At 29.4% G+C, this 22,286-nt stretch overlaps 1 protein-coding gene across 1 annotated transcript; it reads left to right on the forward strand.

The window, feature by feature from the left end:
* Positions 1-9,777: 9,777 nt before the first annotated feature.
* On the forward strand, positions 9,778-11,398 carry LOC114414991 (probable sugar phosphate/phosphate translocator At5g25400). The gene is made up of 2 exons (XM_028379472.1): positions 9,778-10,957; positions 11,165-11,398. Exon 1 carries the CDS (start codon positions 9,835-9,837, stop codon positions 10,873-10,875), a length of 1,041 nt encoding a protein of 346 aa, XP_028235273.1. The 5' UTR covers positions 9,778-9,834; the 3' UTR covers positions 10,876-10,957; positions 11,165-11,398.
* Positions 11,399-22,286: the final 10,888 nt, after the last annotated feature.

Consider the following 22,286-nt stretch of genomic DNA (forward strand, 5'->3'; position numbering starts at 1 on the left):
ATATTGGTTATATTCGTCATTCACATATCTGGATAATTTTCCTATAAATTTTTTTATCCTCACCAATTCCCAGTACCTCATTTGAAAATATAATTAAATTTATCATAAAATTGCATTAAATAAGTATATTTTTAAATTTAGTTTAAATCTAAAAATGAAAATAAGAAAATATTATTATATAAAAAATTACTATAGGAGGACATAAAGTTATAATTAATTTAAATATTAAAAGATTAAAAAATTTATCAATTTTTACTTTTTTTATCTAAATCTCATTTTTATTTTTTTTCACTAACTATTTCAGTATATATGTTTATCTTTGATCCATTCCAATCCATTCCTGAAATCTTGACGGAAGGATTCTATTCTTTTTCTAATGCAAAAAGGAAAAATCTGTTTTGAATGTGTTTTAAAAAATTCATAAAATCTTTTCAAATTTTTTAAATTTTATGCTATAAATCTATTAAAATTTAAATTATTATAAAAGTTTTGTAAAGACATATGATAAGTTATAATATTCCTATGTAATCTTTAAAATTTACAATATTTTTTTATGATAAAATAATCTCTTAAAATTCTAATTCAAATATATCTCCTTAATGTATCAAAGTGAAATATAATAAGATCAAAAGTGAAATTGAGTCTTTTAAAATAATTAACTTTATACAATAAAGATTAAAAATCGTCACTATCTTTAATTTATTTTGAAAAAGATAAATAACTAAAAAAATCATCTCTTTCAACTTCTTTTAGATTTGAAAAGATAAGAAATGCAACACTACATAAATTGAACGACGTCAACACATAATTTCGATGAAATCACGAAAAATTCTTATAGTTCTCACAAGAAATTCAAAACCTTTCATACAACTATACTATTATAAATAGAAAAAGCAAGGGAGATTGAAATGAGAGTTCTTTCTTTGATGAAAGACAAAAAACATGATCTTGACTTGCAATTAATCCAGATCTGAATGAGGAAGTCACAATGTGGCTACAAGATCTCAACTGTTGAGCACAATTGGGTCAAACAAGTAGAGGATTTTCCACTTAACATCTACAACTGGGTCGGGCAAAGATGAGCAACGCAAAGAGGGACGACGATGAGATAGGTGTTGTCGGGAGATTGTGGCAGAGATGAAAGCGGGGTTAGGACAACAATCTTTTTGGGTTGACGACAACAAGTAAAGCGACGAAAGGAGAAAGAACTCTTACCCATTATGATTGAGAATAATTGGTGAATAAAATTATTATTGTTAATGAATGATTAAATTGAATACCAAGAGCATTTAGCCTTGCATAAGGCCAAAAGCTTCTCTCCCATGCACAAGATTTTGTTATCAACATACAACCAAGATTCTCTATCCCTTCATCATGTATATACAGTCCTAAGGACAACATTTCAAGTCCCAAATTTGTCAAGACTCTTCCTTTTAAAAGAAGCTACCATGGAAGCATTTCAAGAAACATTTTAAAATGTTACTATTCAAATAAAATATTAGATAGTATGCAATATGAGTGCTTATTTTATTTGTAAAAGAGTGCTATAAATAAGGAGTCTCATGTAGAGACTAGTACGTTAAATTTTAGTTTGAGTTTTCTCTTAAAAGTGTTTTCTCTGGGAGTATTCTCTTGTGAGTGTAACTGAGTTTGTTTCTTTCCTCCTGTATAAACCTTGTTGTTATAATAAAATGATATTCTATTGAAGTTTCCTTTTAAGTCTTTTGTTGTTTCAATCAAGTCTTTGTTGTTCAAGATTTCTTATGCTATCTTCCTTTTTGTAAATATCTTTATTCCTTCTTGCATTAGTTTATTTCTTGCTCCAATTATTGCTTTAGTTAGATTCTTGCCTTAATCTTTATAGTTGAATTGAGCTTGTTTTATAGTAACTTTTTATTAAGCAACTACTAACTTTATTTCTAATGTACGATTCGTCCGCTTGGGTATTAGAGCTTGGTTCGTGGGGAGTGGCTGAGACTTTGTGTCTGGAAGATAATAAAGGGAAATTAGTCAAGAATTACTCTTTGATAGTGTTAAGTGGAACATCAAGAGTTACTAGGATGTTGGTCAGCTTCAAGACATAGTGGTCCCGGTAAGTATCTTGAAAGAGTAATAAACTCATTGATCACCTAAGTTAAAAATCGAGGTAGTTCTGTCACAAGAAACACTAACAAAGATAAGTAAAATGGCTAGTTTGTTAGGAATTTAAGTTACTTAAATTTAAGAAGAAGAAATAAGATAGTAGTAACACAGTCATCTTCAGATATTTCCTCGGAGCAAATCTAAGAAAATCTTCTGTTCAAGTACCTTAAAAGCTTAAACACAAAGATGTAGTGGATAAGATTATTTATAGACATTATAGAGGAAGAAAAAAATTATAATACTCAACATCTTTTAAGGCAATAAATTTATTCCAGAAGATTGGCCACCCTTTCAAATTGATAAGCAATGGATAAGCGATGACTTTGAAGCTTCATATAATAAAAATTTAAGAGATTGGTTTTTCTCAGCTTTTACAAAATATGAAACAATCAATTCAGAGAATTTTTATTTTTTATCAATACATGAAATAAAATGAAATTAACATATATTTATTTGATTGGTTTTCAAACTATTGTAAAATAAATAATTTAAATTACCCATTTAATAGGGAGAAAGAACTAAACCCTTTATCAAGGATATCAACACCCTCAAAAACATTAGCCAATAAAATAGTAAAATATGAGTATTATCCCTTAGAAGGAATAAAACTCCAAATGAAGGACCTAGAAATAGAGGTTGCTACTTTCATTTCGATAAAGGCTTCTTCTTCTTCAAATGTTGATGATAATCGTGATAACGATGAAGATGCCAATGATGATGAAAATGAAAGTTATTGTTGTTTGTGGTTTCAAATTTATCTTTTCTTCATTTACCTATAACATGTTTGAGAACACATTAGAATCATGTTGAATGGGAAAAATATACTTTTTGATGCAAAAATTAGAAAGCAGGGAGAGAGTTGTTTTTGCTTTGCGTTTAAGAGAATGCGGACACAAACATACTATTAGTGATTTTTAATTTTTTAAATAAAAAGTTAGAGATTATTTTTAGATGTCACTATGTTAACTATTTTAAAATTTAAAACACTAACGTTTTAAATAAAAATTTTAAAAAATGATCAAAATAATACCTTTTAAAAATATAAAAGACAATAATAAAATTTTTAATACATAATATATCAAAACAAAATACCTATAAATCATAGTTATGAATCAAAAGTAACGTTAAACTATTTTGAAATTTAAAAATAAACTCAATTTTATCATTTTTAACAAAAAATTTAAAAAATGATCAAAATGATATATTTTAAAAATATAAAACATGATAATAATTTTTTTAAATTAATATATTAAAATAAAATAATTATAAAATATAATAGACAAAAATAACATTTTTAAAAAAATAGTGTTAACATTTCCCTACTCCCACCTCTATGACTAACGGGGGCTGCGTCCAAGTTAGGCAATTATTGGATTTGGAGCCTTAACGAGATTGACCCAACTCATGATATGATATGACAGCCCAACAGCACTTTACATCAGGAGTGTTGCTAGGTGCACCCAGCATTATTGTTGGTGCACCCGGAATTTAATTAAAATATTAAAACTGCCTCTGTGCTTTTTTCGCATTTGTGATAAGTACGTGTGAGGGTGATCCATAAATTATACGGATCAAGTTGATCCGTAAGATTGATACAGATTAACTTGATCCGTAAGCCTTTTACGGATCAACTTAAATGACTTACAGATTAAGAGTATTTTCGTCATTTTACCTTAAATGTTAGGTAACAGCAATAATGCTGGGTGCACCTAGCAACACCCTTACATCAGAAAGTCTCCTAATAATAATTCAGACTCCGTCTCTGAAAAAATTGGTGAGAAAGGAAAAGAAATTTTGAAAAACATGTGTTGATCCTACAATTTTATCGTATTATTTTAATTTAAATATCTATTTTTTATTTCAATTGTTTTTCCATTCAACCAGACCAACTTTCGGATACAGCGTCTCGGATAGAAGAATTATGGTACACCAAGAAAAAGAGATGAATTATAAAATAATTGTTTAACAAAAAACTTAAATTAATTTTAGTTACATTGTTTTTATTTTGCAGATCTCTTCCTATTGGCTATTGTCCTACTATGTGATTTTTTTTTCACAAGCCTTAAGTCCTCAATAACAAGGATTATTTTTAAATTATTACAATAAAATATTCAATAAAAAAACTTAATCATGTAAATTATTAATATTAAATCAAAAAAATATGATTTTAAGTTTATCATTTAATTATTTAAAAAAATCTAAAAAATTTATTTTTATTCCATCTTATTAATAATTCTTGTGAATAAGTTACTTTTTTATAATAAAAAAATAAATTATATTATTCATTTTGAACATGGAAGGATATTCTTATTATTTATTTTTTATGTCACTCTAATGTTATTCTAAATCTTTTCTCATTCAAAAATTAATAATTTAAAATTCTTACTATAACAGAGGAATTTAGTTGTAATGTATTTACAGAAAGTAGAAAATTTGTGTAATGTTTAACAAATAAATGGATGACATTTTTGCGCAAATTTAAAAATAGAGGACATTTTCTATAAAAAAAGAAGAAGAAGAAGAAATAAGATGAGAAGTTGGGGCAATTCACTGGAAAAAAGAAATAATGCACGAGTCCTACTTTTTTTTCATGTGATTCAAGCCGGTATAGCTTGGCTTTCGAAATTTCACTTATAATAATTTTGATCCTTGGTTTTCGTGCATTTTAAAGAAAGTGTTATTAAGGTTAATTCGAATTTCTTATTCTCTAGCTTGGGTATAGTGTGTGCATTTCACATTTGACTTGGAATGGAATCAAATGGCACTCGGTCTTGCCTTGCATTTGCATGCAAAGGAACGAGTAAAACTCCTCTCCATATGCTCAAAATTTTCAATAAAAGAAAAATAAAATACATACACTGCAGACAAACTGTCTTTCTCCTATCGAAAATCTTACAATAAATAAAGAGAGCCTCAACCCCAAAGAAACGTCTTAAATTTAAATTCCCTTAGCACCACTCTCATCATCTTCCTAGGATGGAAATGGGAGTGTTAAAGAGGATTAACTCACTTTATTTAAATTGCACTTATTATAAATTATTTAATAAGTAAGCTAATTTGATTCTATATATATTTTTTATTTGATGAGTAAAAAATAAAATATATACAACTTATTTTATCATGGACTTCGAAAATAAGTGAAATACACTCATGAGATTGACTTATGAGTTGACCAACTTAATTTAATATATATATATATATATATATATATATATATATATATCAGCTAAATTTTAGTATTATTCATTAACCGAAAAACTTAATTAATTCTTCGATAAACAGGTATTTTAAAAATATTAGTTTCTAATTTTTTACATTTTTTTTCTTTTTTATCCTCAATATATTTATCTAATGTTCCTTTACATATTTTTAAATAAATCATGTTTTATATATTTTTTTATTTCACATTTTTCATCTACTTTAACTGTAAATTTTATTGAACATTTATAATTTAATAAGTTAAATTTTTTATTTTCAACTACTAACTAGCTTTTTAACTTTTAGCTAATTTTATCAATCATAACCTAATCACATAATTAAATTAAAATTAGAAATATTATGCATACATTCCACAGCAAATCCAACAAATAAAATAAAACTAAACACAAAGATTATGATACTTTGACAAAATTATTTTTACCTGAAAACCGAACATGCACTAATTCATAATAATAATCTCAAAGAACAAGGAAATTAAATTAAATAAAATGCTCCAAGGCATTTAAGAAAAAAAAATTCAAAAAAAAAAAAAAATAGGTTGACATGAGTTGATCCAACTCAATTTAAGTTGATGAACCTAAACTCACAAGCTGGTGAGAGTGAATATTTTAATAACTCGACTAACTTGTGGGTGAGTCAAATGTAGGATTATTTGATTCTTAGAAAAATATGTGTAAGCATTTCCCAAAAAATTTATAACTAACCAGATAAATTTTAACCCTTCTAAAAAATTATGATATCCAAGATCGACTATTCGAAAAAACACGATTTTAAGATATATAAAAACTTCTCCTTATCAAACATCTGCTCAGAAGTTAGAACAATAACGGGTTCGTAGTATATTATGACTAAAGAAATTCTTAATGGTGAAAAGTATTAATTGAAAGAAATACAAGATTTCAAGTTACTTTTTATAAAGGGAACATACCGAAATTGATTTTGGGGGATAATCTAATAATCTGTAGTATGTGCTACACTGCTACGGTACAATGTCGATGCCAATGTCAATGTCAAGAGTAGCGCATGGTCTTAAATTTAATTTGAAAAAAAGAATGGTCTTTTTTTTGTGGAAGCCCCTCCCACACAAAGCATGGACCATTCTCACCTAACACATGGAATAAAATATTTCAGCATAAAGTTAATTACACACCAAGTTTGGCAAAGAAAATGGAATGAGTAGGGTTTGAATTTTATTCATGCTCTGAATGCAAGCTGCTTGCTTTGGCCATTACCATTAGTTTGAGGTAAAAATTAATGAGTGAAATTAAGAAGCTACGTGTCACACTTTAGTTGAATCCAACATTTGCGCCAAAGAACTCGAAGTGGCCAACACGTTCGCCATCTTTGAGGGTTTTGCTAAGTACTTTGATAACAAAATCATTCAATCAACAATGGTTTTCCACAAACTCATTGAGTTTGTTTATGCACACTTGTCGTATCATATCCCGTGGCTTCACACCTCATTAAGTTTTTTTTCATTAGTTGAACTTAGCTACTTGCAGTTTTTTCCTTGAGAAATTGCATTTGTATCAAGTATTTTTTCAACATAATATTGATTCACCTACAGGATTTATTATTTGTTAATTAATTTTTATTAGAAATCTGATTTGTTATTTTTAGGAGATTTTTTCTCTCAATTATATTTTTCTTTTCTCTAATATTCGAATTAATGAAATGATTGAGTTTAGTACCACTTTAATCAATAATTTATTAATTTTGTATCATGTATTTTTATCATATTTTTTTTATTAATAAAGTAAAAAATATGATAAAATAATTAATGCGATCAAAGAGAAATAAAGTTGTAAGAACATTATACCATTTTTTTCATTTGTTCAAACTTAAAATTAACTAATATATATCCCATTATTGGTAATCTCTGGTCTCTTTACACGCTAGAAATATTTAAAAAATTTAGCTGTGCGCGCCCGCGTATGCGTTGCTACGGACACCTATGGACACCCATCAAATTATGTATACAAAATTCAAAGATAATAATACAATTAATCAATAAATAATTGTTTCACTCCAACATTTTTTAAAAAATAAGAATCTCTTGTTCATTTATCCAAAACTCATGGTGTTCTTAATGACAAGATGAGTGTTGATTGTTGAAAAAACAAAATAATCTTAACTCACCTTGTCATATCTGGACACAATGTTGTAAGAATTGGACTGATGAATTAGAAATATACATAAACTTAATTCATTTAATTACAAGAATCAGCCTTGTGAAAAAATGATATTTGTTTTTTTTGGTTTTCGGTTTAAAACAGGAGTACCCCATAATTCACTAAATCAAATATTACTACATGTTTCCATCTTATTCTATTTATAAGAAATAATATATAAGGTAAAATATTCTATAATTTATTTATAGTAAATAAGATCAAATATAATATTTAATATATTATATTAAAAAATAAAGTGATATTATTTATTATTATCAATTCAACTATTTTTTTGTGTTTAATTATAAGATTCTTTTTAAAATTTTATTTGTCATTTTTCATAACATCATTTTTTAATTTTTAGATGTATTAAATATTTTTTATATATTATTACTTAATTATTTTTCTCCAAACAATAATAAAAAATAAGTGAACAGAAAGAAAATAAAAATATAATTTTAAAATGATACTACAAATAATTTGATAAATTTAATGAAATAATTATTTTTTCAAAAGATACAAATTAATTGAAAAAAAAAATCTTATAATTGAAGAGAAATGAAATATAATTAAAGCATTGAAATACTTTAACCAAGAATTAAGATGATCTTTTTAATGACCAATCCCTTCCCTTCAATGACAAATCCCATTTTCACAACCTTACCGTCTGGGTTATCTCATGGTTTTTCACGGTTTGCTGATCGTTATTTATTTTACACTCCCCAGGCCCACTAGCTTTAGCCTAGCCATATCTACACAATTAAATCACGTTGACATTATGTATAAAAAAATATCTCATTCGATAAAAAAAAATTCTTAATATATCTTTTATTTTTCTAATTAATTATTCTTTTATTCTTATTATATATTACTACCAATAAGTATTAATTAAGGGTAGTTCTAGAAAAAATATTTAATGCAATAGTGATTCTGTAAAATTATATTTTTTTGAATAATTATTTTCTCTAAAATATATGATAATTTAAAATGGAGGAAATACATTTTATCATATCAAATAAATAAAAATAAATTTAAATTTCACTTATAAGAATAGAATAAAGGTTTAATTACTTATTTATTTTTCATAACTATAAAAAGTGATTTATATTTAAAAGAATTTGAATAAAGGTTTAATTCAAATTTATATTTAAAATCATCTCCTTTTAATTGTCACATTTATTATTTTAAACCCTTCTTAGTTCTGACTGCACAAATAAAAAGAGATTGAAAATGGTATGTGTAGAGACTAATAAAAGAAAAAAATATATAACTTTAAGGATTGAAAGAGTAATTAAACTGAAATTAAATTAATTTTTTCTTGTAAAATCTTCCATTTAATTTCTCTATTTGTTAGATAAAAAAATATTAAATACAGTTTTTAAAGATTTCATGACATTAAATATATTTATTTTTATTTAATACTTGGGTAGTTATTTTTCTAATACGTAAGAAATTTTTTAAATAATATCATCTTATTGAGAAAATTATGATTTGTGATTTGCTTTGATGTGTCATTATTAGAATGAAATTCTACAGCCAAATTTATCATATTCCTATATATCAACAATTCTATATTCATATATTACGTTTAGGATTGCCATAATCTTTTTCTTTTTCTTATCTTGACAAATCAAACTTGTACCTTCTTTAAAAAACAAACTAAAATACAAATTCCGAATTCATATCTTTCTGTATAACTAAAACTAAAACTAAATAAATCCTTATCCGTATCATGTTTTTTCATTTTATATTTTCACAAACAATATATTCTTTTCAATCTCATATGTAAAAGAATTATTTTAATTAAAAAAATTAGTTAATCACATTTAATCACATCAAATTTAATTAAAAAAAATATTTTTTCAACTTATGCTTAATCATTTCATCAATAAAAGAGAGTTATTAAAACTAACACTTCAAATAAATAAAAAAAATATTTATTTTGATATTTTAGAGATAATAATATTAAATTAATTGAAAATTTATTATATTTAAGAGCAGAGAGGAGGTATATACATATTAGAAAATTTATTTGAACCAGAACGTACCTACCATCTTATCATATACTCAGTATGTCATTAAAAAATTGACATATTTGACCATTGAGAGGCAATTTGAAATTTTGATGTTAGAATAATGAATTTATGATCCCTTACAGTTCAAAAAAGACAAATTTAGTTATTTAATTTAAAAATGGGAAACGGAAAGTGAGAAAGTGTAGTAGTATTTAATAATAATAATAAGGCGTAAGTGGAGTGCATAAAAAAGAGTGGAGTTGTCTTGTCCATCTGCATCTGCAAGAATGGGAAAAGGAGGATCTTTGAGCGAGGGCGTGATGAAGAAGATCGTCCTCTCCTACAGCTACGTGGCCATATGGATTTTCTTGAGCTTCAGCGTCATCGTCTACAACAAGTACATCCTGGACAAGAAGATGTACAACTGGCCCTTCCCCATCTCCCTCACAATGATCCACATGTCCTTCTGCGCCACCCTCGCCATCCTCCTCGTCCGTGTCCTCCGCATCGTCGAGCCCGTCTCCATGTCCCGCCATGTCTACCTCTCCTCCGTCGTCCCCATCGGCGCCCTCTACTCCCTCTCCCTCTGGCTCTCCAACTCCGCCTACATCTACCTCTCCGTCTCCTTCATTCAGATGCTCAAAGCCCTCATGCCAGTCGCCGTCTACTCCATCGGCGTCTTGCTCCGTAAAGAATCATACAAAAACGACACCATGTTTAACATGCTCTCCATCTCCCTCGGCGTCGGCGTCGCCGCCTACGGCGAGGCCCGCTTCGACGCCTGGGGTGTCCTCCTCCAGCTCGGCGCCGTCGCCTTCGAAGCCACGCGTCTCGTCATGATCCAAATCTTGCTCACCTCCAAAGGGATCTCGCTTAACCCAATCACTTCCCTCTACTACGTTGCTCCCTGCTGTCTCGTCTTTCTCTCTATCCCGTGGATCTTTGTTGAGTATCCTGTTTTGAGAGACACTTCAAGCTTTCACTTCGATTTCGTCATCTTCGGGACGAATTCGTTCTGCGCCTTCGCGCTGAATCTGGCGGTGTTTCTTCTGGTTGGGAAGACGTCTGCGTTGACCATGAATGTGGCTGGGGTTGTGAAGGATTGGTTGCTGATTGCGTTCTCGTGGTCGGTTATTAAGGACACCGTGACGCCGATTAATTTGTTCGGCTACGGGCTTGCGTTTCTCGGTGTGGCGTATTATAATCACTCCAAGTTGCAGGCGCTCAAGGCCAAGGAGGCGCAGAAGAAGACCGCGCAGCCGGATGAGGAGGAAGGGAGCTTGCTCCAGGACAGAGATGACAACAAGAGGAACGACCAGCAGAATTAATTTTTCATTTTTTCATTTTCACACACCAAAAAATAAAACCAGGAACAAGACCTTTGGATTTCGAGGCCGAATTGCCGGTTCGGTATGTTCCCCCCCTTAGTTTATAGATCTTCTTCACGTTGCTAATGATTGCGGTGGGTAGTTAATTAGTAGATTTGGATTTGAGATTTCAGGACAGTCATGTGTTACACTGTTACTGGAGCGAGTCTCGAATCCTTTTGTTATTAATATTTTTTTATCTCATTCCCGTTCTCGGTGGTTTAATTAATTTTATGTTATGCTATTGTAGGAACTGGATTTATGGAGCTTACATGCTTATTAATTCATAGTACATTTCAATTCTGTGTAACGTGAATTTGGGATTTATCTTATAACTCAAGGTCACTCAAAGCTAATAACTGTCCGACAATGGTTTAGTTCTGATGAGATCTTAATGTTTCAAATTACTCTGTTTCGGTCGGATGTGCGGGTTGTTCACTGTTCGTTCTGCGTTGGTTTTAAAATTATATTGAGGGTTTTGTAACTTGTTGATCTATTGCAGTTATGGTCAATGTATGGTTCCGTATATAATCCTAGGCCCATAGATTGCGTTACTGGGTGATCTTTTTTGCCCCGCATCCAAGCCAGTGACTAGGTCAGATACACTGTCGGTGGAAACGTGGCCATATGAATACATTATAATTCTGTCATTGGGTTATGGAGAGAGAGAAATTTAATTAATCTGTCTTTGAATTTTGAACAATTATTCAAGACGTTGGGTGTGATTTAAACTATAAAACCAGTTCAAACCGCGTAATTGAATTAACGATTGTGATGTTGCACTCGGTCCGTCCATGTTTAGAATAGATGGGGAAATGGGCATGTTCACGATATTTCCTTGTCCATCAAACTGAAAAAGGTTACATACTTTTCTTCAGTGAATAGTATTCCAACTGATGTCTGCCTTTAACGGCAGTTTGCGCTGCACCTGTCTGATTGTTTTTACACTCTTATCTGTTGCACCTCTCGGATCCATCCATATATTAAAAAATTCCTGCCCTTTCTTTGGTTTGCTAATTGCCAACACTTTCGCTCATTCATTATCCCAGAAGAGGGAATTTTAATTGCTAGACAGCGGTTGGTAGCCATTAACACTGCATTACCATATATGGAAAGAAAACACATTTCCCATCATTGAATTCGTTTCATTGGTATCCAACTACCCATGTACGCTTGCACCATTTCATTTACAAACACACTGAGCTGCTAGTATCGGGCGTGATTATCTCTAAAGTCAGTGATCATGGGCCATGATCAACTATAAGATGGTGGCATTAGCTTTGGTTAGGTTAGGTGCACCACAAGATTCTGTATGTACCGTGATGGTCACCGACTAATAGGACAAGTGAACTGAATTATAAAAATCCAGGTGTGAATAAATTATTTTTATGAAGTTACGTATTAAGCATAAAATATTTTATTAATGCAATGCTTGATGTTGACATAATTTCATTAATTTGTGAACTTAAGAGCCAAGATAAACAAAAGAGGAAAAGCGCAATTTCTTATTTAGTTTAGCCTAAAGTTAAGCTTAGCATGACTCTCCTGCGTTTCCAACAGTTGTTCATTGTTTGGTATTCAACAAGGAAAAAAGAATTAATGGTTTTTGGTAAACAGAGAAATAACTTTAGCTTCAACTTAATGAATGCCTACCTAATGGAAATGTGATCGTCAATCTGACTCTCAAGTATATTTAATTTGGATAAAGAGAAATGGGTAGAAATGAAATGTATCAATTGGGTGTATGCATGTATCCATGTATCTTTCCTTAAAAAAATTATCAATAGAAATCGTGTACATACAATCGTGTGCTTGGTTTCCCTTCTATGCTACCTTGTACGCTTCCATTCTAAAGCAGTAAGGCATACATAGCTTTTACGTTTTTGAAGTGAAATCAAAGGTAGACGTGCGTAAGAAAATGCACAAGCAAGCACACACTAAGAGTCCCTGGAAATTGCGCTTTTCCTCTTTTGTTTATCTTGGCTGATAAAGTTGGGAGAGTACAAGGTAGCACAAATATTCCTTCTCTGGGTTCTGTTTCTCTTCTTTACTATATGATTCTGTAATCATGTTCTAGTTTGCTTGTAATAACTGCTACGGACCTACTCGTGGACTAAAATAAACTCTCCTTGTCTTTCTCCTAGCTCTCATATCTTTACATTTTAGACATGTGCTATTATAATCTTTGATCTCGTTCACACACTTTGACCCGTGAACATTGTCCTCCTTGTTCTTTTACTCAAGTAGCTTCAATTAGTTTGTAACTTTCCTTTGTCAAAAACTTGCGACCAAAACGTTTTTGAACACCCAATTCACCCCTATGAAGTATACATATCGGAACAGTTCTTGCTCTCATCAAGGCCCATCGATCGGTGCTTGTCTTGCACCACATTGCTGTAACATCGAATTTTTGTTCTTCTTGGCTCCAATTCGTTTGCATTATTGCTCTTCTTTTTCTCTAGCTCCTGCTACAAATTCTGTCACCATTTCTTGCCAGCTATATTCAATTTTAGCCTTTTTGATAAGGACAAATTCCATTGCATTAAAAATTAAAACGGTCCATCTTTCTTTTACTCGAGAAAAAATATTGCCTCTACCATCATGCATTTTTAATTAGGTTGTCCCGTTTCTCCATTTTTGCTGCTCAGGCAGGCTCTATGTGAAAGCTCAATGAAGAAAAGAACAATTAACAAGACGACATGAATATTAGAATTACTAAAAGATGATTTGTCCCGTTTCTGATTTTGCATCACTAGTTGGTATTGCTATGTTTTTATATATTACTCAGTGGCCCTCCTAAATACATTCCAAAGGTGATTAAGACTTGGACATTATCATGGATTTGAATAGTCTCCTTTTTCTTAATTCATCTTGAATTTTGAATATATATGATAGCACTATGCTCCATGAGAGTATGTTATACTTTTCCCATTACCTCATTCTGATCATGTGAGCTGAGAGTAACGTATAATAGAGCAGTGATTACCCTACCACTGAAATTTCTCCGCCTAGCGTTAGTATATGTTAAAGAATTTGACGAGTCAGCTACAAAATAAAGTTTAAATGTGATGAAATCAATTCTCTATTGCAAGCGATTTTGTCACTTGATCTTAGACGAACCAAGACCATTCTTCCTTTCAAATGGGCTCTATGTTTCAATCTCCTCACTTTCTGTGTTTATTACCTTTATTTCTCTTGTAAATATGTCGATAATAATGTTGGTGATTTCAGTTATTCTATTTTCTTATACAATGCTGAAAGTTACAATTTTTATGTTTATAAAGATTTGACTAAGCCATGTATACCAAAGGATTAAGAACTGAGGTTGAGTAATCAGAGAGAGAGAGAGAGGGAGGGAGATTGAGAGAATGTGGTGCCATCATCTATGAGCTCTGACCAAGGGCAGTGTGTTAGGAGAGGTTACACGAGAAGGACTTAGAAAATTGGGTGAGGAGGGTGCGGAATGCAGGGCGAGGTAAGGATTTTGTGATGGAAGAAAGGGTGAGGATTCTATTGTAGTAAATGCATAGAGCAGATGGGATATGTATTTGAGTTCAGACAATTGAAAAGCAAAACTAAAATAAGTTTTCAAGTGTTTTCCAAATTTTGGGTTTTAAAAGTTGGAAAAAGATATTTTTTTAAAGTTGTTTTTAAAACATTGGTCTATTAAAAAACAAAAATCTTTGTCATAAATTGATAATACACATGGAAGCAGACTTTATTGTTTTGAGAAGTTGTGTTTTCAACAAGTACGTAAATCCTAATAACAGAGCTGCTTCCTTCAATGAGACTATCATTTCCATCTCTATTGCCACCCACCTAGTAGGTTCTTCTTCAACAGCCAAGCTAAAGCATTCGGTTGAAGAATTCTCTATCCTTAAATCCTTCTCGGTCCCCATCCACCCCCAACCCACAGTTGATTAAGCAGGTTGATTGGTTCCTCTTGTGCTCAATATCATCAAGTGCAATACTGAAGCTTCAGCCAAGAGCAATCCTAGGCATGTTGGTAGTGGCGGCATTTTTAGAGATCACAACGAGGATTTGATTGGTTGTTCCTCTTCTTACATTGACATTCAAAATGTGTTTTTGGCTTAGACTTTTGTAGTTATTTTGGCTATAGAGGCTGCTCTTGCTCGCAACTGGAATAATCTTTCGATTGAATGTGACTCCAACTTAGTGACTCAAGCTTTCAGGAAACCCTCTGTAGTGCCCTAGGAGCTCCGTCAACGCTCGGAAAATTGTCTATTTTTTTTGTAAAGATATAGTTTTGGTTTTCTCTCATATCTTTAGAGAGGAGAACTCTTGTGCTGACCTTTTAGCTAACTATGGTGTTGATTGGTGGGATCATATCACAAGTTTAGGGGTGAATTCCTTGGTAATAGGACAATGCTTTCCAATTACATATTCTGATAATTTCTTGATTGGGTTTTGGCCTAGTCCCTCCAATTTGTTCATCTTTTTTCTTTTACCTTTAATGTTGTTTGGTGTGATCTTTTGGTGGATTTGTATGGGTGTCAACTTAGTTGGGATGCATACACTTCCTTCGTAGATTCTACACTAACTTATTTTTAAAAAAGAAAAAGATAAAAAGAAGTACGTAAATCATACAAAGGTCCTCAATATGACCAGCACCATCCAGCAATTTAAGTTGTTCAATTATCTTCTTGTTGCTGCCATTTAGAAATTTTTGTAAGTGTTATAGGCCCAAACTGTTTGGATGTGATGATGATGGGGGAGAAATACTAAATCTTGAAATTCGTTTGAGTTCCAGAAAATCGAATAAAGGGAATGATAATTACAAAAATTTAATTATAATTATAATTACAAAACATTTTAAAAATATGACAGATTACATTCTTGACATCATAATGGAAATATAATAATTATATTGATTGTTATTTTAAATAATAATAATTAATTATTTTAAAATAAATTTTATAATTATTTATTGCCAATTAGAATCACTAATTGTTAGACTCATTAGACTAATTTAATGATGGTTTAATTAATTAATTAATTTATAAAAACATATATATTTGTGATGATTTATAATGATTAACATATATTATTTACATAATTTTTTTTATTGAAACATGATTGCATTATCTACACTAAATTTGGTTGATGCAGTGGAAAGGTGAGTGTGCAAGTCTTGTGAATTGATCTCATACGAGGGGGCTTTAGGTTTGCTGTGTGTAAATTTTCTTGTAAAGGTGAGAAACAGCCGTGAAAAGGAAAAAACATCTCAATTGTGTGGACACTCACCTTTACAACACCCTCGACCAGACAAAAAAAAAATGTGAAGATTACGCCAAAACCCCATGCTATAGTGTGTAATGAGTTTCACTGTGATTTGAATCCTATATATTATATGATCTCAATGCATAATAACTTTTGGGAGAATGAATTTTAATGTTGGTTTATGATGCCATTTTTGTATATTAGAAACACAGTGTCCATACTACTTTTGTATTTGTTTTATTTTTTTTTGTTTTTTTGTGCAAGTTTCTCTTTTGTCCATTTTTTTTTTCAGTTTCTCATTTTAATATTTTCAATCATTTATATAAATTACTTTTGATTTGGCTAAAAGTCGGAGAAAAACGAAAAACATTGGAATTGCCTTAAAGAAAATATTCTAAAATAAATAAATAATTTAAAAACAAAAGATCTTTTATTGGATTATCAATACAAAAATCTTAATATCTTATTTAGCAACAAATTAATTAGCAAAACATAAGACATTTTAATGAAAAAAATTAAAAATTTAAAAATAAATATTTTGATTTGAATAATAAGACTAATATGATGGTTTAACTTTTACACAATTAAGGTAACTATGACTGATTAATTAGTTTAATTAAAATAAATTAACAAATAATATTCATTAATTGCTTAAAGTTTTTTTATTTGATTATTCTGAGAAGCAAAATTAAATAATTGTATCTAATGCTATAGTAATAAAAAAAATTTAATACTTGGGGTAACTATGGTAAAAAAATTATATTAAATATTTATAGTTTATAATATATAAAATATAAAAAAATCTACATGTAAAAACACAAAAAATCTACAAGTATCTAAAATGATGTAAAAACATGTATTGCATGGGATAATATAAAATATGTAAAATCTACCATAACTATATTATGTAAAATATAATTTGAATTCAAATTTAATATCAATAAATAAATAAATTAAAAAATATAATTTGATACTATAAACTTGAAGGGGAAAAAATCCTCAGGTTATTTAAATATTTACACGGCTATATTAGTTAATTTCGACCAAAATAATTATGATACCCAAATTAATCTACATATATTAATTTTTAAGGACCAAAATCAATTCCCTTTCATTGCAATGACAAAATTAATTCTCATGATATGATGGTTGTTGTCATTTGTGGAATTTTTAGTCAGGAATGAAAAATTTGCAATCCTGAAATTAGGGGTCTCATTTGAAAAAATTGAAGTAAATTATTAATTGAGTATTTAGGATATCAATTAGGATAGAAATATTTATATTAAAGGTATAGCTAATTGGGTAGAATTGCTAACAAGGCTAAATATTAATTATTTTAAACAAAAATGGAAGTTTTATAACAAAATGTAATATAATATATAAATTATAAAGATTCTTTTACATGATTATAATGATAAATATGTGCATCATATGAGAATCATACTTATATAATATACATTATTAATTAAAATATTACTAATTAAATATTTAACTTTGTTGAATTAAATTGATACTTTTATTAATTTAACGGGTGTAAAAAAAATGATCAATTTGATGTAACAGAGATATTAGTAGAGGACTAAATTAAATGAAAATTTTAAATATAAGGGAGCAAACTTGGCAACATTATGCCTAAATTAAAACATTTTTATTGCCTAATTTGACAATTTTTTAATTGATTTTGTCTATAATTAATTAATTGCAATGTTTAAATTTAACAGTTTACTATTAATCCAAAAAAATTAGCATTGTGTTATAATTGATAATTTAATTTATTGTGTTAAGATTTTAATTTTAATAATCTATCTATTATTTATAACTGATATAAGTATTTATTTTTAATTTTTTTAATCAGTTTTATTTAATAATTAGTTATTATTCAACTTTAAATTAGGTTAATTTTTTTATCACATTTTCATAATCTCAATCCCTAATTAAAAGATATCATAAAAAATTCCAAATTAAAGATAATCTTGTGGAAACACGACTAAGTTACTCTCAAACTAAGACCGGATCAAATCATATTATATATAATTAAACAGGATTATATTTTTTAATGTCTTGCACAATAAAAATAAAAAAAGAAACATAAATATGTAAAAACAAAAACTACTAACTAGCATAAGAAAACAAAACAAATAAAAAATAGAGAACATCAATTTTTTTTTGTCATCTTGGCAAGTAACTTAAGTTATTTTTTTGAGTAAAAATCCTATAAACCTAATTATTAATTGGTTTTACTAATGTTTCCTTTTTCTTTTACCATTCTTTTTAATTCAGTAATTTAAGAAGTATAAAGTAATAAGTAAAGAATAATATTAGTTCATAAAAAGCAAATCTCTAAGAATAAAAAAGTTATTATAAAACAAATCAAGAAACTATTAGACATATTACTCTCTAGTGAGAAACTGATGAACTAATTTACTAATTATAAAATATTAATGAGTAAACTTATTAATTAATTGTCTAACATTTGCGATAAATAAATGGAAGATATAATCAAGAAAATGAGATATTATTTAGAATCACACAATTAATATTTTGTTATATGAAATTGAAATTAATAAAATCCTTTTAATAATATCTCATTTATATATATATATATATATATATATATATATATATATATATATATATATATTCTTTAAATTAAATTTTAATCATTAAAATAAATTTTAGAATTGTTATTTTAAAAATATTATAATTGCATAAATTATAATATTATGATTGAAAAAAATATAATTCCTAATTTCATTGGTCGGCTACATATATAATAAACTATAGATCTTTAATGACGAACAATTATTAATAATCAAAATATTATACTTTATAATATATGGTTAGGATAAATAAATAAATAATTATTATTATTACAAACTAAAGAATATTTTTAAAGTTATATTTTTTATGAATTAAAAAATAAATAATATTTATCTAAGACATTTTAAATTAAAATTAAAATTTTATTTAATCATAAAATCTCTAAAAAATTTATAAAAAAAAATTAAATTTCTTAAAAACTTATTTTTTAAAATATTTATTGATAAAATAAAATTTTATTTGAATTTAAAATGTATCAAAATTAGGGAACAAAAGAAAAGATCATTATTATTGACATGCTAGTAATTGGCCCAAATGATCATTGTATCTGAGCCCGGAATGGACGCGGCGACAGTAACCGTTGAGTACATTCCCGACGGGTGTTTGGCTTGTATTTTCCAGTTTGTTCCCGGCGGCTCCCTCTTATGTCACCGCTGGCTCAAGGTCTCCACCTCAAAATGCCTTTTCACTTATGTTTTCATAAGATAACTTTCATCTATTTTTTCTCGCTTCGATTCCTCGTCCCTTGGAGCTCATAACCATGATAGTGTCAAAATTAGCTATATTGGTTTGAGAGCGATTTCTAAATTCTCCAATTTAGAATTTTGCATCTCGTCAAGATCCGTAACTGCACCGACGCAGGACTCGTTTCAGTTGCTGAGGGATGCAGCAAGAGTTCACTAAAACTTCGTATTGTGTCATTTGGGAAGTGGCCTAACTAAATAGGTAACCTAGCTTTGACAGCGGTTGCTAACTGTTGTCCTAATCTTCTACAATTGGATCTCAACAATTAAGGTACTTCACGGTCCTTTCTGAATGGAATAAAGAAGCAGGGGGCAGTCAAATTGGATTTTGAAGCTTCTACAGTGGAATATATCCAAATAGCTGGTGGCCATCTTTTGTCGCTGTTTGCAATCAATTGCTTTTATTTTCACCATCAGATGTTAACGCAATTTTTGTTCTGGTGTGTGTTGTTAAGTATTAATTGTTTTCATGAAGGTAAAACATTGAATCTTGTACCAGCTCTGGAAGTTATTAATATATTTTTATTTCTTTTGGCTTTAAAAAAAATTATTGATGTTTTAAACAGTTTTAATTAGGTTTCATTAATTATTTTCTTATAAATATATTAGTGGATTTAACTTTGTGCAATAGGTTTATGTAATGATTGATTTTTTTTTAAATGGAGATCTTTAAAGTGAGCTTTTATCTCATCCAACAACAAAGCTTTTTTATTTTTATATAACATGACAAAAAATGATGCAACATGTTTAACAACTTTAACTGTTTACTAGTTATGCTGTGCATTGTTGGTGATTAACTTCCCCCTAAATAAGGTTATTTACTCTCTTCTTATTTATGAACAGTATGTAAACGTGAGAATTGGTTTGATCATGCAAATTGAATCTTACATCATTATGCATAAAACATTAGCAGAGAAGAGGATAATCCTGCCTGATGTCTCATACTTATGCTACGAACATAATTATTTTTTGCCGTCATTACTTTAGAAAATTATTATATATGGGTCTTGAATTTTATACGGTAATGAGCTTATCCCATTGTGCTTACTTGCACCACTTGGAAATTAATACTTCGTCACTAACTACAGAATACGGTTATTCTAAGTACTACACTGCACTAAGCTGCTCAAATATGTGACTATGCCCTTTTTTGGGTGATGAGTTCCCCACCACTTTCTCCTCTCATGCTAATTTGGCGTGCTTAATATGCACAATTTTTATGCCTGCAACATATAAAACTTAGTGGTGGATGTATCCATACTGGTTGTTGAACTGAAGTCTGCGACTACCCATTATGTAATTTCCACTCACACTAAATACAATTGGGCGAGACCTTTGCCCAAAATGGGATTGACTCAGTGGAGAAGTCTAAGACTTATCTTGGTTGACTAATCGTATATTAATTAATGATCTAAATCCATTGTACATCGTGATTAATCTTCTCTGTTAGTGTTACCTCCTAAAGCTGACTGAATCAAATTTGGTGATGATATTGGAACATACGAATTAAACAAGCCAAGCAGAGGAAATGTAAAAATATTCAATGTGTTCCCATGCCAATCCACTTAGCACAAGATAATTGATTTCTGAAATTCTGACAAAGAAACATTTTTTCATTTCTGTAAAATGTGTTAGTATTGGCATGATTTAACCCAGAAACATTGTATTATTTGTACAAACCTTTAATCAATTTAACTATACACATGGCATGCATGCATATATCAGTTAATACTTCATCTAGCCAGATCATTTGCTTTTCCATACATATGGAAACTTCATTGCGCTTGAATTCTTTCTACACTACTCAGTTCAGTAATTAAAGCAAATTTGTAACGTACTTAAACACATTATCATGAATTAAAGAAAGAATGATATTGGAAAAGAGTTAACCTAGACATTTATCTTTTTTTTTTAAGGAACTCTTTTTATTATCTATCACATTTATCACTTTTTTTAATATGTATTTTCTTCTCCTTATTTCTCTTTTATTTTCATCTCAATCCACTTAAAATAAAATAAATGAGTAGAGTCACACCTTAATTAGAATAAATTATTTGATGTGATATTAAATCATGTGATTCTCCCACCAAATGGATTAGCCTTAGGGTGAATTATTTTCATCTCTCTTTTTGTGCTTTAAGTCCTAATAATTAGTATTTTCATTAAAAATCGGACAACACAAAGGACTATAGGCTGAATTAAGGTGCAAACTAAAAGGAAATTAAAGAAACTCTGATACAATCTACTATTCTAATTGATACTTCTCATGGATACTTCTCATGACCTTCTTTGTACATGCGTCCAAATGATCATCTTAACTAACTTTCTATCTTTTTTTTCCCCAGTTAGTACTGCATCAACTTTTTCTCCATGTCTTTTTTTCCCCATTTTAGCGGTGTTATTTGTATCTTATGTGTGGCATACTTGTTAATTTTATTTCAACAACGACATAAAGCCTTGTTTGTGGTTTTAACTATACATAAAGTACTGTTGTCCACTTGTCCTCCTTGCTCTTGAATTCTTTCTGCGCTACTCAGTTCACTGATCAAGTACATAAAGCTTAGTAGAAAAATGGTATACTAGTACCAGAGACAAGAACATCATGTTCATTAATCATGGCAACGAAGCCAGCTTCAGGTTAGTGATGGACTCATTACGCTTGGTTCTCTAGTTTTAGATTCGTGTTGCGCATGTACAAGAGCGCATCCTGTTCACAAATCATTAGATATGCTGTTTCAATTCATTGTTTTTCAGTAACATGGGCACTGATCGATGTAATTACTAGAA

This window comes from Glycine soja, chromosome 6 (genome assembly GCF_004193775.1).
Source record: "Glycine soja cultivar W05 chromosome 6, ASM419377v2, whole genome shotgun sequence".
Lineage (NCBI taxonomy): Eukaryota > Viridiplantae > Streptophyta > Magnoliopsida > Fabales > Fabaceae > Glycine > Glycine soja.